Source organism: Mirounga leonina, unplaced genomic scaffold, assembly GCF_011800145.1.
Source record: "Mirounga leonina isolate KUSES-001 unplaced genomic scaffold, KU_Mleo_1.0 Mir_115, whole genome shotgun sequence".
NCBI classification, from domain to species: Eukaryota; Metazoa; Chordata; class Mammalia; order Carnivora; family Phocidae; genus Mirounga; species Mirounga leonina.
Window position 1 is genome coordinate 51,715,571 of NW_023270268.1, and position 19,709 is coordinate 51,735,279.

At 32.7% G+C, this 19,709-nt stretch overlaps 1 protein-coding gene across 1 annotated transcript in view; it reads left to right on the plus strand.

Annotated features, from left to right (window-relative positions):
- Positions 1-19,709, plus strand: part of RSRC1 (arginine and serine rich coiled-coil 1) — a 407,525-nt gene that overhangs the window by 228,741 nt on the left and 159,075 nt on the right. The window contains exon 6 of the mRNA XM_034997838.1: positions 7,286-7,337. Coding sequence (XP_034853729.1) covers positions 7,286-7,337 — 52 coding nt within the window. The remainder of the gene's footprint in view (positions 1-7,285; positions 7,338-19,709) is intronic.

Genomic DNA, 19,709 nt, shown 5'->3' on the forward strand with positions numbered 1-19,709 from the left:
CACCAAGGCATATCATAATCAGATTGCTTGAAACCAGGTATGAGAAGAAAATCTTAAAAGCAAAAGAGTAAAAATAAATACTAATTGTTAATATATAAGAGAAAAATAATACTCATTATGTATGAGGGAACAGAGATAGCTATGAAAGCAGATTTCTCATGGGAGACAATGCAAAGTACAAGACAGTAAAGGAATAACTTTAAAATAATGGTAGAAAAAATTTATAGGCCTGGAATTCTTCCAGGAAGAATATCTTTCAAAAATGAAGGCCAAAATGAAGACTTTTTTTAAGACACACAAAAATGGAAAAAATTTATCACCAAAACTCCTGGACTATAAGAAATGGCTAAAGGAAGCCTTTTCAGATACTGGGTTGACATAAAAGAATAAAGAATAGAGAGTACTGGGAATGGTAATTACATGAGTAAATAGAACTCTTTAAAAGATAACTGTTTAAAACAAACAACACAGTGTATTATAGAGTTTATAACAATATATGACAGCAATGACAGTAATAATACAGAGGCTGGGAGGGGAGAAATGTAAATGTTTATTGTAAGGTTCTTATAGTATATATGCAGTAATATAATAAAGATAGAGTGATAAATTAAAGATGTATATTGTAAACTCTAAAGGAACAACCAAAATAACACAAAAAGAGTTTTAGCTAATAAGCCAACAAAGAATATAAAATGGAATTATAAAAATACTCTATCTAGGAGAAGGCATAAAAAGAAGAAAAAGGGGACAAAACAGATGGGACAAACAGAAAACAAATAGCTTGTGGTAGAATAATAATTATATTAAGTGTAAATTGGTCCAGACATGCCAAGTAAAAGTCAGAGTTTTTCAGATTGCTTAAAAAAGCAGGATCCAGGGCGCCTGGGTGGCTCAGTTGGTTTAGCGACTGCCTTCGGCTCCGGTCATGATCCCAGGGTCCTGGGATCGAACCCTGCATCGGGCTTCCTGCTCAGTGGGGAGCCTGCTTCTCCCTCTCCCTCTGCCTGCCACTTCCCCTGCTTGTGCTCTCTCTCTCTCTGACAAGTAAATAAAATCTTAAAAAAAAAAAAGACTGGAGAATAGATCAATGGGACAGATAGTCTAAAAGTAGAGAGATACATATATATACATATATATATATATATCCAATTGATTTTTAACAAAGGTACAAAGACAAATGCATGGAAAATAATTCTTTTCCACAAATGGTGCTAAAACAATTGCATAGCAATATATCAAAAAATTTTTTAAGGTTTTTCTATGTTGCACTACATAGAAATTAATTAAACTATAAAACTTCTAGGTATAAACATAGGACAGATCTTTATCAATTGTGGTTAGGTAAAGATTTCTTATATATAACACCACAAAAGCATGATTCATAAAAGAAGAAATTGATGAATTGGACTTCATGAAAATCAAGAACTTTCACTTCTTTGAAAGATTATCTTAAGACAATGAAAAACAAGCCACTCAATGGGGGTGGAGAGCTTTATTCAGAAAATAAACATAAATATATAATTTAGTTTGTGTGTGTGTATATATAAATAATATGCAAACCTCATGTATGAAAAATTACTTTCACTATAATTAAGAACTCTGAAAGCTCAATAAGAAAACAGTCCCACAAAAATACTGATTCAAATGTTTCCATTGTTTATTCCAGTGTTTATAGCAGCACTATAACAATAGGGCAAAGTATGGAAAAAGCCAAATGTCCATCCACTGATGAGTAGATAAAGAAGATGTGTATGTGTATACAATGGATTTTACTCATCCATTGAAAAGAATGAAATCTTGCCATTTGCAATGATGTGGATGGAAGAGAGTGTATTATGCTAAGTGAAATAAGTCAGAGAAAGACATATGCCATATGATTTCACTCATATGTAGAATTTAAGAAACAAAACAGATGAACATAGGGGAGTGGACGGGAAGTAAAAATAAAATAATATAAAAACAGAGAGGCAAACCGTAAAAAACTTTACTAGAGAACAAACAGGGTTGATGGAGGTGGGTGAGGGGATGGGCTAAATGGGTGATGGGCATTAAGGAAGGCACTTGTGATGAGCACTGGATGTTATAGGTAAGTGATGAATCACTAGATTCTACTCCTGAAACTAATGCTACACTATATGCTAACTAACTTGAATTTTAATAAAATCTTGGAGAAAATTAATTAATTAAAAAAAGAAAACAATCCAATGAAAATTTGGCAAAAATTTTGAAGATCCGTTTTTCCAAAGAAAATTACCGATAAGGAGTACATGAAAAGGTGGTCACCACCATTAATCATTAGGGAAACATTGATTAAAACCACAATGAGCTTAAAATCACTTTAGAATTTTAAAATTAAAAAGGCTGATTATACTAAGTCATAACTAGGGTGTAGAGCAACTGAAACTCTTATACACTGCTTGTGGGAATATAAAACTACTTTGGAAACAGTTTGGTAATTTCTTAAAAAATTAAGCATATATTTACCATCTTTCCAGAATCCTCTCTATACATTTTTTGTATAAAAAGAGCATATGATTATTTGAAAATGAGAGAGCTCTCATTTCTCAAAATGAGAAAACTATTTAATCCAATCTTAATTTTGATTTTGCATAATGTTGCCAATTTAATTTATTTTCCAAGTTGGAGTGCTCTTTTAGCTCAGCCACAGTTTTTTTTCAGACTTCCTACTTCCCTGTTCTTAACAATCCCCAAAAGTGTTGTTGGCAGCTGAAATGGCTCTTGTTTCATCAGCTCCCAGGATTTCCACAGTGGTGGCCAGGGTTTCAGGGACCTAGCTGAACATAAATGGAAATGAGAAGGGTGAACAAAGAGTTTAAATAGTTTAGTGTATAAACTGGTTTATATAAGGATAGGCTTGCTTCTCTGCTTCTTGATTTTCATGTATGTAGTTGTGGCTCCAAAGACTGTGCTGGTTTTGAATGTTAGCTTTGGCACTCTTTCACGATTCTAGACATGCTGTCTATTTATAAAGAGCTCGGGGGACTGAACACGTAAGAGTAAATCCAAAGTTAAGGGAACAAGTCTCGACATCGAAGATCGTCACCTCCACAAGCCATTAGGAGACTGACTTATATTTTAGTTTCCTCTTAGGAGCATTCGTTTCTTCTTACTCTTCTGTAACACTAGGGCTTACAAATGGAGTTCAGTAAGTATACTGGCTACCAAGGAGAGGGAAGGGAGCAGAGCAGCTCTGGAAAACCCATGGCAGTAGAAATCCCTTCTCCCCCAGCCAGAAGACCACTCTTAATTTAGAAATTTTAAGCCCTATATGATAAGAATTTCTAGCAGAAGTACAGTTTTCTTCAAGTGAGTTAAAATTATGGTACATTATCTACTAATTTACTTTTTTGGATATCATACCATATAACATAATAATGTTTTAACTTTAATATAGCCTTTAAAGACTTCTAGTATAAGTTCATACTGTTCTTACTGTTCTGTTTCATGTTAATGCTAAATTTTTTTGAGGCGACAAGAGTTATAGTCTCTGTAATTCAGTTTTGGTGATATTTGTTTAATTATGCACTACTAATGTTGATGTAAGGAAAATTATTTTTTAATGGAATATAATTTTTTTATCCATAAGTTTGCTTCACACAATATAATTGTGACATTGTGTTCTTAATCGTGTCTTCATTTTACAATTCTTACATTAAGAAATTGTATTACATGCATTTCTATTTGGTATTATATTCTTATTTATTGTATAAGGTTTAATTTCTGGTTCTGAATAACATTAGTACCATTTACCAGTTTTAGGTGGAATTCATACTAATCCCTGAACTGTAATACACATTAAAATAGCTAAAGCATTAGAAATTTTGGCACTCGAGCCCTTAAAGGTAATTTCCTTCTAAGCCAGTTAGTATGGTGATACGTAACTAAAAATGGATTAGTATAAGTTGTTCTTTTAGCTCTATATCCTGTTTCTTCTTTCTCCTTAATCTTTTCTTAAAAAGTAACTATAGATAGCAAATAGAATGATGGCAACAGAAATCAGACTGCCTCTTTCCTGCTCCCAACTCCCAACTCATCTACTTCGGAGCCAAGCAGCTGCCAATGCAGATAGGTAGATGGCACCTGGAGGTTCTCAGCCATGAGACCTGTTATGATGCTTTCCTTCTTCTGGGACAAACTCAAGGTTGCATCAGTGTAGGGGAGCCCTTGGAAAGAATCTGAGAGGCAGGTGAGTGATAGTAAGAGACTGCAATCCCATATCCATTCAACTTATTCACTAGTAAGGGTAAAAGAAAGATATTTACAAATGAACATATTTACAAATGAGAGAACATTCACATTTGATACCCGATCCAAGAAAAATGCTTGAAAAATGACTTAAATATTTATGAGTACCAATATTTATAAAATACAAATTTTAAAAGTCTGGCAAGTCCAACAATGTATTTTTCCCCATAGTTGAAGTTCTCCCCTGCATTGCTAAAATTTAGCAAGTTATATTTGTATAGGCACATATATTTAGAATGTCATCATATTTCATCTGTTAGGACAAATGTATGATTTGGGACAGATTTTTCTTTTGAACAGAATTAAAAACTCATCCTTACGCTTTTATATCTATGGTATTAATTGCTTTGACTTCATGACTGTCCTAGTGATTTAGCTAGAAGGATCCTGAAATTTAGAGTCAGAAGGTCTTTAATTTCAGTCATTTACTAGTAGAGGCAAGTTACTAAACTGCTCTGGTTTTCTTTATCTTTGAATATGAATCCTATGTTATAGATTGTTAGAGAAATTAATGAACATATAAATATGTCTTAACAGGTGTTTTTATCAAAAACACCAATCATCTTTCTTTAGGAATGGGAATTACCATATTTTCAAGACAGTGGTTATAAATGGAGGAGGGTAGGAGCTGCCACGGAGGGGGATTTTGTAGGGTAGGAGACTTTAACAATACTGTTTGGGTTTTGGGGGGGTTTTGTTGTTGTTTTTTGGATGTGGATACTCATCATCCTGCGTATTTTTCTATGTCTTAAATATTTAATTGTTAAAATAATCTTCCTAATGAAATGCATGAAACTTTGCCATGAAATATCTTAACCAGTAAAGTGTCTTAACATTTTTCTATCAAAGGACTTCCTAAGACACTCTGAAATGTATGCTTCATAATTCTTAGCTTGTTTGGGACCTGCTAGTCAGAATATCATTTCCTTCATGCCATTCTAGTGATGTAATATTGCACAAAGTATCACGTTTCTACTGTGTGTGTTAAGTAATTGGCAGAGGTCACAAATTGTCTGTTTGGGGATTGAACCTGGCTCTTAGAAGTACTGTTTGTCCCACGCAGTATTGGTCTTTATGGAAACTTAAAGTCTCATGAAAAATCAAGAAATGTCCTAACCCTGAGTTTGCATTTCTGTATGACAACGGTGAGTTGGTGCCGAGTCTCAGCTGCTCCCTTGACCTAGGCCACGTGCTTACTGTTCTGCACCCTCACTGTGCTCCCTGATACTGAGGCCAAGTGTCATTTGCCTTTTATCATCATAAATGTTTATATTACTGCTTGGCCCCCGTAGGCAGTTTAGTTTATAACTCTTAGAGAGGTTGTATTCAGTAGATGTCACAGTCTTCTATTGATATTTTGCTGTGATATCTTAACTTGAGGTTACATATTTTCAGTACTTTGTAACTTTATAAAGCTCGCTTGTGTACATTTTCTCTATAAACCTAATGTAAAGTACTATTTTTAAGTTTGTCAACTCCTCCTTCTGTCAGTCAGTCCTTTCATGTTACAAAGTAATTACTTCTCAAATCTAGTTCTTCCTGTCTAACCCTACCACCACTGCTCCACCTCAGGCCCTCATCATCTCTCACCTGGAATTCTTTAATTGCTTTCTGACTGAGCTCCTCATCTCCAGTCACATTTCTTTCAGTTCATCCTCAAGTGTATCGCTAGAAAGTGCAGATCTCCTCTCCTCACACCACTGTTTCAAATTCTTCTGAGTTTCTCTCTCTTCTATGGCAAGATCTGCAAATGTTTCCTGAAAGGTCCAGATAGTAACTTTTTAGGCTTTGCTGGCCAGAAGTTTCCTGCCACAAAAAATGGACTCTGCTGTGGTTGGACTGAGCACAAAGCACCCACAGACAGTACGTAAACAAATGGGAATGGCTGTTCCAATAAAACGTATTTACAAAACCAGGTCACCAGTCTAAGGCCATGGTTTGTTAACCCTTGTTCTAGGATAGGAAAGACTCTCCCTATCTTTCTTCCTGTCTTAACTACTACTCTTCCATCCTGTTTCTTACAGTTTATTCAGAAGCACCACTCAGATTCTTAAACCTTTCTTGTACATCTTCTTTCTATATCCAGTTATTTAATTCTTTCATTCAAACCATTTTTTCACAGAGAAATATTAAAATATATCTTATAAAATGTTAATTCTCAAATGATGGTATCATATTGAAACATGAGGCTGTTTAGTCACTTGCTGACATCTTTATAAATGTATAGTGAAGTACAGTCTTAAATGTTAAAAAGAGTTTTTAACAAATCTTTCATAAAAATCTGTAACTTTGATACAATCCATTGTTGTGGCTTATGGCTTGGATACTATCAACACATTATCCGAAAATCTCAGAATAAGGTCACTGGTAGGAAAGGAGTTTAATTTCAACATTATCAAGTGTATTGAATCAAGGTTCTTTGAGAAAACAATTTTAGGACTGTTAGTAGGAATTGAAAGCATGTAACTCACATTGTGTCCTATCTTCATCACAGCTGCCCCTTGCAAATAGTTAGGAAAGCAGAAAATATTTGGTTTTAGGGTACGACTTGCCTGAAGTATTGGATGTCAAATTGCCACTTAAATTCTAATAGATCACTTTACACAGTTCCAAATGCAAAAAAAACAACAGAACTTGATAATACGTTGTTAAATATATTAACAGTGTGGGTTTTGCCTCATTATTAAATTGCAGTTTTTAAGCTATTGCTGATTGGTACTGATTTAGGTGCTGATTTAGGCTATTGCTGATTGATGTTGGATAGTAAACAAAACCTTTTCCAGTAAAAAAATGAAAGAAATTCATTCTTGCATCATATTAATGAAAAGTGTGATTTGATTACTGTGGTGAGAGTAGATTAGTAGAGCTGCTGTGATGGAATTTTGTTAAGATGTGAATGGATATTAAGCTTGATAAGATAAAGTCCTCTAAATTTTCTGATATTTGCATAATAATACATTAATTTAAAACTCTCTTTATTAAAATTGACCTGTAAATGTCTTTTATGGTTGATTTTTAGCCACCAGCTGAACAGGCCAAAGCCAGACTACAGCTGGTTCTTGAAGCTGCTGGTAAGTGCATAATTTATTTAAATGAAAAAGTACTAAATAAATCTTAACATGCTTACAGGTGGGTCAAAGAAAAAAAAAACACCTATTTTCATGTAGCTTCACAAATTTATGAAATTTAGGTTATATGTATGGCCATATTTTATAGGAAATATTTATTGCTACAGTATAATGCTAAAAAGTCATTCTTTACCTTTTTATTTATAAAATTGGCTTCAATTTTAGTTTCAGTTTTGATAAAGTCCAATTTATTGACTTTGCTTTTGGTGGTATATTTAAGAATTCTTTACCTAACCCCACATCACATCATAAAAATCTCCTCCTATATTTTCTTCTAAAAGTTTTATACTTTTGCATTTAAGACCATATATGATCTATTTTGACTTAACTTTTGTATAAAGTGTGAGTTTAAATCACGTTTTCATTGTTCTAAAGGAAACAAGGTAAATGTAATATAGTAATTTCTCAATTGCATTGGACTAACTCATTGGACTGTTCTGGGTACCATCTAACCTTAAAATACCATATGTTTTGTTTTTCAATGATACAGTAATGCAGTGACTTTGATTTTACATATAATGCCCAGATTTATGTAGACATTAAATATTTTACCTTTTCAAAAAACATGAAAGATCAATGTTATCTTTTCTAAGTACTGATATTTTACTTTGAATCTTAATGTGCTCTTCAAAATGTATGTAACTTATTTAAATAAGTTGTTAAGGTTAAGCATGAGGGAGGGTTAGAATAATAATGCCAAAGTAGTACATATTTCTTAAAATTATTTACTTTTTAAAGATCTGTAAAGAGTCCATAATTTCCAATTGGAAAGTGAGAATTCTATTTCAACATCAAAAGTAATTTCGGACTACCAGATGATAGTAGTTGTATTTTTAGTTTCATTGACTGGGAAAATACATATGTGCATATTGATTCAAGGAGTTCTTGGATTAACTCCTACCAAGAGTGTCCACAGTTTAAAGATTGGGAGCACCAGTGTAAATGATACACTAGCTTCATAAACACTAACAGAAAATAAAGGGATAAAAATTGATAAATACTTTGACTATGAGTCTATATACCACTCCATATTTCTTTAAAAGTCATTATATTTTATGAATTACTATTACTCATTTTATCTTTAATTATGTAGAAATTACAATTTCTACATAGTATTACAGTTTTGCTTGCTATCAGGTTTTTCATATTTTGACTCAAATATACCGTAAGATAAACTAGTTAATATGATTCTCTATCATTTACATAAAGTACATGGATTTTTTAGTAGCATTTTGCTTTGAAAAATTATTTCCAGTTCATAATTTGAGTATGGACAAACTCTTAAAGAAAATTTTTATGGTGCTTAGTTCGGAAAATATTTGTTTCCATTATTATAACTATAAAGAATTTCATTTCATAGTTTTATACAGTTATCTTTATCTTTTAATATGATTTTGAAGCATATTATAAAACAGATCGGACACTCCAAACCTCATAGTATATAACTTGCTTATATTGGTCCCAGCTGTCACCCCTCATATTTTAATTTAACTTTCTAAATTCTGTTATGGATAAAGAGCTAGGTTCTGTGAATTTGAGATGCATTCAAATTATTATGACAATTTTACAAATTAGAAAACTTACATTAGCTGGATAAGCAAAGGACAGACCTTAGCTACATGTAGCATTATTTACTTAATAATTTTCTTCTTTATTTAACATGTTGTCCCCACCCAGCATTTCCCTCTTATCAGTTACACTGTGATATATCTCCTGTTACAAATTATGTTTTTTATATTTTACATTATTTTCTTGGAATTGATTACTATAGAAATGAATTTATGAGGTTAGAGGGTATTAACATTTAGAGTGACTTTTTATGCATTTTTGCTAAATTGTTTCGCAAAAGGACTGCGCTACTTTACATTTCCACTGATTAAACATTTTTACCAAGACTTCACTTTTGATGCCAATTCCATGAATATATTGCTTTATAATATGGCATAACATATTACACCCCTTTGGAAAACATCCTGTACTGCTTTTAATGAGAACGTGTGGATCACTTCTCGGCTTTTTGGCTAAGATCAAGTGTAATGAGAATGTGTGGACTTGGAGAGAAATAGGTGGATGGATAGGGGAGTAGGATATAAGCAAATACAGAACTTATTCTCAAAGTTCTAGATCTCTTTCAGTGAAGAATACAAGGTGTTCATGGTATTATTAAAAACAAATAAAGGAAGGGGGAATAAGATGAACTTGAGCTTAGTCTGGAAGTCTTGCTATTAAAGTCTAGCTCACTCCTATGATTGAGGTACCTGTATAGGAAGGTCTGGTAGCACCCATTTTGTCACATTGGAGGAAGTTTACTTGGGTTCTCAGGGAAAACATCCTTGACTTTGGGGCCTTAAAATTGAGTACAAGGGAAGACTTAGGCTGTATGTTAAGATTCTTGAGATAGGATTTATTTCAGCTTTATAGTTACTATAATCTGGTAGATAGGGTTTCTATATAAAGAAATCCTGAAGCTACTTAGTCCTTTATTCTAACCTCAGGTCCCAGAAGAAAGTTTTATATGTAACCATTGCATTGTTATTGATTTATGAGTGAATGTTAATGATGTTATTGGTTTGGAATTAAAATATATTTAGAACATTTGGCAACAATTATTAGTGGTATGATTTTGAAAGACGTGTATGAGTGAAATAACATTAAGCAAAATGTAAGGTATCATGCATATTATACCAAACATGAATTTGAAGTCATAGATTTTATTGTATTTGTTATGATCATATTTTTTATACATTAAATTTACATATTTATACTTTGTTATGCTAAATCTTCAGATTTAGATAGAATCTTTTTTCATGTTCATTACTAAATTACAATTGAAACCAAAATTCATGTCTCTTGTTTAACTTTTAATTCAAAGGTGATGTGAAGTTAAGGTTATATCTAAGATTGCTTTTCTGTTGTTTTCAAATGGCAACAGGACACAGAAGGTTACAGAACTGTATAAATTTGTAAGACAGAATCTTTAAGTTGTAACCTCAGCTAATGGCTTACCCTATGATATTGAGTAAATCCTATTAACCCTTTGTGCCATGCTTTCTTTTCCTTTCTGTCTTAAAAATGCTTTTACCATTCTCCCATTTATTAAGATGCAAAACTTTGAAATTTTTATCTTTGACTTCTTAAGAGGCAATGATTCACCTAGAATAAATGATCTTATTTTGAAGTGTTTTTTATATTTAGCCCTTTATTATCTTTCCCACTGCCATCTCCTTAGTCTAGATGCCAAACATTTCACCCAAAGGTTAATCTGTGACATCCTAATTGGTCTCTTGCTTCAGTTCTCTTCTCTGGAGATGGTAGTGAAAAGTGGATGGGTTCTAAGCCTGCTTACACTACTTACTCTTTGTGACCTTGATGTTTATTGGTTAGCCAAAACAGAGGTATTTTTAAAAAAAAAGGAACATGACAAATGTATATATTTTCTAGTTTACTATAGTTCTCTGTTTTTTAAAAAGTAATTTGTTGAGGTGAAATTCACATAATATAAAATCAATCGTAATTGTTTAAAGTGAACAAACTAGTGGCATTAAGTACATTCACAGTGCTGTATAACTATCACCTCTCTCTAGTTCCAAAACATTTCCATCACTCCAAAGTAAAACCTCTTACCTATGAAGCAGTTTATCTTCACTCCCTGGACCCCCTGCAACCACCAATCTGCCCTCTGTTTATGTGGATTTATCTATTCTGGATATATATAATGGAATCATACAATGTGTGACCTTGTGTGTCTGGCTTCTGTCCTTAGCATAATGTTTTGGAGGTACAGCCACATTGCAGCATGTATAAGTATTTTATTTCTTTTTATGGCTGAATAATATCCCATTGTCTGTACACCATTTATCCATTCATATATTGATGGAAATTTGGGTTACTTCCACCTTCTGACTGTTATGAGTAAGTGTTGCTATCAACATGCATATACATGTACTTGTTTGGGTACCTATTTTGTAATTTTGGGTGGTATATACCTAGAAGTGTAATTGTGGGGTCATTTGGTAATTCACCAAACTTTTCCAGTGTCTGAGCGATATTACATTTTCATCAGCAATGTAGGAGGATAGTCCCCTACTATTTCAGCTAAACCATGTCACACATTTAAATTACCTATTTGAAAGTATTTAGCTTTGGGAACTTCTCTGTACCATAATTTACTCATTTGAAAAAGGGCAAGATTATAACTACTTTATAGGATTTTTGTGAAGGTAAGTATAATATGTGAAATGTCTAGCCCAGAGCCTGGTGAATGGTAGACTCCAGAAAATGTTTATTTCCATATTGCTTTTTGTGATTACCACTGCTAGATGGTTCTTTTTCAGCCACCATTTGGTCATGCTACTACTTTGGCTCAAAATTAGTCACTGGCCCTCAGTTTCTTACAAAATTAATTTTGCACTTCTATGCCTAAGGTTCCAATGTTCGGTATGGTGGATCCACAGATTTTTCTGTATTTATTAGAATTCATTTCTGAACTTCTTATTATTCTTTGAGTTACTCATTCTTCTGCATTTATTAGAATTCATTTCTGAGCTTCTTCTCATTATTCTTTGAGTTACTTGTTCTTTTCTACCTATGGATCTTTGCTCATGATTTTCTCTCTTCTAGAAATGACTTCTTCCTTCCTCTTCCCACCTCTAAACACTTCAAAACAAATCTCAAATAATATTTCCACATGACTTTCATGACCATTCCAGCACATAATCTTTTCTCTTCTTTTTTGAATTCTTTCTGTCCTTGTCTGCATATACCATTTATGCTGATATTTACTCACATATAGCTGATACTAATATTTAATTATTTCATGAGTGTTGAACTTATTTTCCCGATGAAATAATAAACATGATGGCCAGGAACCAGAGCTAAAACTTCTAAGTCTTTCCCAGGAGTTTTAACAGTATCTATAGAGAGTGGTACTATGCCAAATAAGAATCCAGGTATTAATCTTTGCTGAACAAGTCATTGTGAAGAAACAATCTGGACATAACTGAAAATTAAACCTTTTAAATGGTGGTATGCTCATTTTAACCACTGATTCATTTAAAATGGATACACAAAAAAATTCTCTGGCTTCTAAAGTAGAAGATATTGGTCAATAATCTGACTTTTTAATCTTAAACTTTAAGGTAGTGCATAACAGAAAAGATAATGAAACATGAATATCGCACAGGAGGAAGAAGGAAGATAGTAAGTTTACTTAAAAGACTTGTCTCCATCACTTTTGCTTTCACTGTTGTTTGTTTGACATGTTAGCAGAAGTCCAAACATTGGGGTTTTGTGCAAAAACACAGTATAATCTTATGCCATATGTATGCATAGGTTTGAAGAAGAATTTAGAGGAGAGATTTTACTAAAATGTAAATATTTTTCATCAGTATGAAGAGATGACCCTTCTTACAACATGGTTTTAAAACACATTTTTCTCTAAAATCTTTTTAATATTTTACTTTTAATAAAATTATTGACACATGCAACCTTTAAAATTCTGTTTCTAATGTTATAAGAAAAAAATAGAAATTTCCTTTAGTGCGTGAATGGTAAATAATCTTTATCATAAAATTTTTGTGTAATATTTCATTTTCTAAATAATGTCTACAACCTTTTTGTTTTGCTGTATAATTTTTAAAGTACATTCATAAATCTTTTATCATTTGACTCACATCACAGCATGGGTAGCTAATTAACTCCATTTTACAAATATCCTGAAAGCATAAGTGGTTTGTAAAAGGCCACATAGCTAGTAAGTGACAGAACCAGGACCCAAATCCCATGATTTCTGACTCCTGAGCTATTTCTATCCATAGTTTAAATCCCTGAGTTATGTTGGGCGGAAAGAAGGATGATAGAAAATATTACCAAATACATACTTTGTTTTGTTAGGTATAGTGCTATAGTTACCTTACAATAAAATAATTTCTATCCTCAAGCAAGCCTTTGATTCTGAAATGAGTTTTTCTGATTGATAATAAAGTTTGAGTCAGAAAAGAAATGTTTTTTTCCTTAACTATTAGAGTGTTCATAATAGCAAAATTTCTGATAATTTTGAAAAATCCTGGTAACATTTTATGATCAACAATGTTTTGATCTTCAGCCTCACTAAGGACTTAACATTTCAGTTACCTTGCTGAGATAGAAGCTGGTTAAGTACTGTATTACTTACAGTAATATCCCATTGTCTGTACACCATCTGTGTGTAACACAGATGAGTTACACACACGTTCACACTATGTCCAGGCAAGGAGCTATGCTTAGGAATAAGCCGTAAGTGCCTTATTCCATCCCAGTTCTTCTGCTGCATGTTAAATTTAGATTTTATTCTCTCAGTTACCCATTAAGTACCTGGAAACCTATTCCTAACCCTTTCTCTTCATAGCCATGCGATCTTAGAAGTCTCAGTACTTTCCTAAAGTCCATTCTAACTGTAAATATTTGTGATTCTGAGAATTACAAAGGAGATTGCCACAATATTGTTGAACTGTTTCTGGGGAGCATAGAAAACCATTCTGCTACCCTGATTGAAAGCCAACAGAGATTTTGCTCTGTAGGTTTCTGATCACTGATCTGTGGCTCCAAGAAAGAGGCTGATTATTGTGAGAAAAGCTTTCATGTGGGGCAGACCTAAAACACTGAGCAAGTGATTGAAAAGTTAATTTCCATTTCATAAAATAAGTCGTTTCAGACTTCTTTTCTCCCCGTGTAGGCTTCTTCTTGATAGTAGATTGGCAGTCTAGATTCATACTCAGCCTCCCTAGCTAACTTTGTAAGTAGTCTCTTTTAGTTTCTTCAACTATAAAATTGAGATATTAATAGTACATAACTAATGGGTTGGTTGTTACAGAGTTTAAATGAGTTAACATTTGTAAAACACTTAGAACAGCACCTGTACATAGTAAGTATTCAGTAAATGTTAGCAATTGATACCAAAGGCAATATAGTATGGTGGTTAAATTCTCAAGTCAGATGGCCTGGGTGCCATTCCCAGCTCCATTATTTACTCATAAAACCATGGGAGAGGGATGTTAAAGCCTGCTGAACTTCAGTTTTTTCATTTATGAAATGGGAAAATAGGTACCTTCAGAGTTTTTATGAGAACTAAATAATTTAATGTAATAAAGTGTTTAGAACAGCACCTAACATGTAACCAAGTGTTCTGTAATTATTAGCAAGTAGGAATAGTTTTTTATGGCATCACCATAGTGATGAGGTAATTAAGGAAGAGACATTGAGCAAAACATTCCCCTCCTACCAGCATACATAAACAGAAGACGTTATCAAGAATTAAGAATAGTGCTTTTTAAAAGAAACAAATGAATAAAACTTTAATTAGTTTAATTGACTTGAGCATTGGTTAAACCTTTTTTTCATCAAACAGGGTTTCTGCAAATTTTAGGAATTGTACCTAAAATTTAATAGCTTTTATGTGAAATCAAATTGATAATGTTAATTTAACTTCCAATTTCCAGTAATGAACATGGTTTTTGGTTCTGTGTTAATTCAAAAAGATAAAGTAGTGCTTCCTAAAGAGAATCATGAAGTAAATTGCATTTAAAAAGTATGTTACTTGTTTAGCATCAGCAACACATTTATATTTGAATGACTATTATTTATCCTTAATAATATTTAGTAAGAAGAAAGCTATCAGCTAGAGTCTTAACAATATCACAGCAACTTGCCATGTTTGAGCAGATGTTAAGCAGACAGTAGTTGAATGTTAATTTTGAGAGGGTGGTATGTTTAAGCCTAGCTGAAGTATGTTGCATGTGGGCTTTCTAGACTCGAGTACAATGCTGGATCTCTGGGGAGAATTTTAAAGCTAAACCTCTTTCTTTGGGGTCCTCTATATGGACTCTCTCAAGTCAGTATAAAGCAGATCATCCCTAGGCTAAAGCCCTTCAGCTTTTGTTATTGGGCTCTGTAGACCTGTAATTAGGCCTCCTGGCAGGCCATGCAGGCCAGTTAATGGTCATATGGAGTTTCTGTGAGGCAGACTGGCTTTGTATAAATCCTGGGTAGGAATACGTTTATGGGTCACTTCCTACCAGGACCATGCTTTGTCCTTATGCCCTGCGGGCTGACAGGGAGCAGGTTCCCTTGACCATGGACTGTTCAGTTTGCAACTCAAAATCTAGTCCACTAATCCTCAGTGTAAACAGAGGATTTAGAAGGGCTTCTGTCACTTACAGTTGCCAATTCACTTGGGTGTCTGTGAATTTATTTTTCCCCAGACTTCATTATTGAAAGACTGACAAGTGTATAAGATTTGGATGTTTGTTTATGTATCAAGTGTGCTGGGTTTTTTTCAGTGGTTTTAGAATCATTGTAAATAATTTATCTAAAGCAGAATTATATAATGAGCTTTTTTATTAATCACCCTTTAATATTTCTTAATTTAAGCCATTAAAAAATTTGGGATGGTAGCTAACCTTTTCCTATAAGGGAAATTATAGGTCTGGTTTTTGGATTTTTTTTTTTTTTGATAAGGGTAAAATAACACTATGTAAAGAAATTTACCAAAGAGTGATTAATGCAGATTTCAGATAAGTCAAAGAAATAATTCAAAACTCTTCTATACAGTACATTTTATAGTAAGTAAAAATGCCATTTTAGTGTAGCTGAAAACTTGAAAGGAGGAATATCGGATCAGTATAGAAAATGCTTAATAAAAATGTGTTTCATGAAGTACTTAAAATTAATAAGAGTGCCATTTATTGAGCATCTACTATGTGGTGAGCACTTTTATACATTTACACATAGTATAATTTTTAATAAATAATGCATGTTTCCTAGCCAAGCAAAATATTTGAATTTTAAGAAAGTCATGATTGAGATTTTTGTTTTTCATTTTATTTCATCCTCTGTTTCATTATGGTTTTCTCTTTGTTGCCCAGATTATTATGATTTGATTCTGAAATGTATAAGTTCTGAGTATGCTCTGCAAAGAGCTGTCACCTATCTTCTTATGAGCCAGTTTTTCTTTTAGGGAGGAAATCAAATGATGTATTCTTTCCCAGGTCTCATCTAGTAAATCAGTGCTCAGTATTTTGCATTTTGTGATGTAAAAATGGTTCATGACAGATGTGGCTGAAAAGACCACATACGTAGACTGTATGATTTTAGTCTGGTGGAACTAATAGGATCACTCATTACATTTTAGACCCTGGGGTTTCTTTTTTCTTTCATAATAATAATAATAATAAAAAAACTGTTTAAATAGAGTAGCCCTTATTGTGTGTGAGTACAGCATCTTCCCCCAAATTTACAAAGAGTTGATGGTAACAAATCAACAAATAATCCTCTCTCTTCCAAAAAGTTCTTTCATTAATGTTTATTTAATGTTAACTGTTAATTTTTGTCTTGTCCATAAGAGTTAAGATTTTGTTCTATTTTTATAAAAGGTTTCTTTGAATTTTATTTAGCAAAACTAGAAAATACATTCCTTAAGAAAGAATCCAAGACCTGAGAATTAAATTAAGTTATATGGTAATAAAAACAAGTTTTGCAAATGTTGAAATATTTAATGGCAACAAAAAGACATTATGCAGTAAGAATTCTGGTGTTCATTCACAACTGAGAGAATTATAGCATGATCTGTTTTTCTTTTTTAATGTACACAGTGTATTTATTAGAACAGAAATATATTTGTGATATATTTTGGAACTGAAAAAATGGAGGCTTCTGAACAGTGTGAAAGATCTGATCCTATTTTAGTTTTGACCAAAAGTTAAAGTTGTAATTGAACCAAAAGTTACATTGAAAAATATCCTGGGTAATGGCTATTGTCCCTGGGCAGTAGGATTTAAGGTAATTAAAAATATTTTTTTGGCTTGTCTTTGTTTTTGAATTGTTCTGTAGATATGAAGAAAATCTATGGAAGTGTCAGAAAGGTTAATTTAAACATGATAAAATTCCCCAATATTTAGTATGAAATTCAGTGAGTTTTGACAAATGTATACAGTTGTGTTAAGTATCACCAAAATTTTTGATAAAGACCATTTACATTACTCCAGAAAGGCCCCTTATATTCCTTTGAAGTCAGTTCTTTTCTCGCCATCTCGGATCTTAGCAACCACTAATCTGCTTTATGTTGCTATAGTTTTGCTATTTTCAGAATGCCGTATAAATGGAACCATACAGTATGTAGACTTTTGTGTCTGCACTCTTTGACTTGGTATAGTGCCTTTCAGGTTTGTTCTCATTGTTATATGAGCATCAGTTCTTTTTATTGCTGAGTAGTATTTCATTGTATAGCTAGATCAGTTTGTTTGTTCATTCAACAGTTGGTGGACAGGTAGGTTGCTTCCAGTTTATGGTTTTTCTGAATAAAAATTATATGAACATTTGAGTACAAGTCTATATAAACATTTTCATATCTCTTGAGTAAATAGTTGGGAATGGGATTTGTTGGTTATATATATAGTTAAGTGTAGCTTTGACTTTATAAGAAACTGCTGAAGTTTTCTGAAATGGCTGTCCCATTTTGTATTTTCATGAGCAGTGTATAAAAGTCCCATTTGTTCCTTGACATCACTTGATGTTGTTGGGTTTTTTCTTGTTTAATTTCAGCTATCCTGTTCAATGTGTTGTATTTCATTTGACCTTAGTGCACATTCCTGTGATGACTCATGAAGTTGAGCATCTTTTCATGCAGTTATTTGTCATCTGTATACTTCTCTGAAGTATCTACTTCTATCTGGTGCCCATTTTTAAAAGGAATTATTTATATTATTGACTTGGAGAGTTACTTATATATTCTGAATACAAGTCAGATATGTACTTTATATATTCTCCTTGTCTATGCCTTGCCTGTTTATTTTCCAATGATTTTTTTAAAAAAATTAATAATGTACATACAGTAAAATTCACTATTTTTAGTTTCAGTTCTTTGATTTTTGACAAATATAAACGATTGTATAATAACACCTAGAATCAAGATGTAGAACAATTTTATCATCCCTCAGAATTTTCCCATACCCTAAATGGCAAACCCCTCCTACTGCTTCTAGCTCCTGGAAGCCACTGATCTATTTTTTGTCCCTACAGTTTTGACTTTTTTAATATGTCATGTAAATGGGATCATGTAATATGTAGCTTTTTGAGTCTGGCTTCTTTGACCTAGCATAATGCTTTTGAGATTTACCCATGTTGTTGCTTATATTGGTTAAAATTTATTCCCTTTTTATTACAGAGTAATATTCCATTGTGTGGGTTAATTAATTGAAGGGTGTTTAGATTATTTCCAATTTTGCACAATTATGAATAAACCATTAAAACATTGTTAAAATGATTTTGTATAGATATAAGTTTTTGTTACACTTGGGAAATACTTAGGACTGGGATTGCTGGACAGAATGATAATTTCATGTTTAACTTTATGAGAAACTGCAAACTGTTTCCCAAAGTGGCTGGACCATTTTGCATTCCAAAGGCAATGTATGAGAAGTTGCATTGTTCCACATCCTTGTCTGTACTTGGCATTATTAGTTTTTGTTTTACTGTGGTCATTCCAATGGGTGTGTAAAGGTGTCTCACTGTGGTTTTAGTAATATCCCTCATGAAGAATGTTGTTGAACATCTCTTCATGTGCTTATTTGCCATTGCAAACTCTGTTTTCCCATTTTTAAAAATTGAATTATTCTTCAGTTTCTGAATTTTGAGAGTTTTATATTTTTTTGGATAAAAGTTCTTTATCAGATATGTGATTTGCAAATATTTTTCACATTTTGTGGCATGTTTACGTTCTCTTAACAGTATCTTTTGTAGAGCAGAAGTTCCTAATGTGTTGAAGTCCAATTTATCAATTTTTTCCTTTATGTATTATGGTTTTAGTGTCAGATCTCTTGCCCAAGCAGAAAACACAAAGATTTGTATCTGTGTTTTCTTCTGGAATTTTCATAGTTTAGATTTTATATTTAGATCTGGTCCATTTTAAATTAAATTTTGTATATGATGTGAAGTATGGGTTAAGGTTCTTTTCTTTGCATGTGGATATCTAATACTCTTAGTACTATTTATTGAAAAGATCATTTTTTTCCACCGAATTGTCTTTGTAACTTTGTAAAATATCATTTGACCTTATGTGACTAGGTCTATTCTCAATTCTCTGTTCAGTTCCATTGATCTTCGTGTCTATCTATCCTTTTGCCAGTATTATACTGCCATGATTACATTGACTCTGTAGTATTAAGTCTTAAAATCAGTTACTGAGTCTTCCCCCTTTGTTCTTCTTTTTCAGAATGCTTTGGCTATTCTAGTTCTTTTCCCTTTCTATATAAACTTTAGAAACCACTTATTTATTTCCACCAA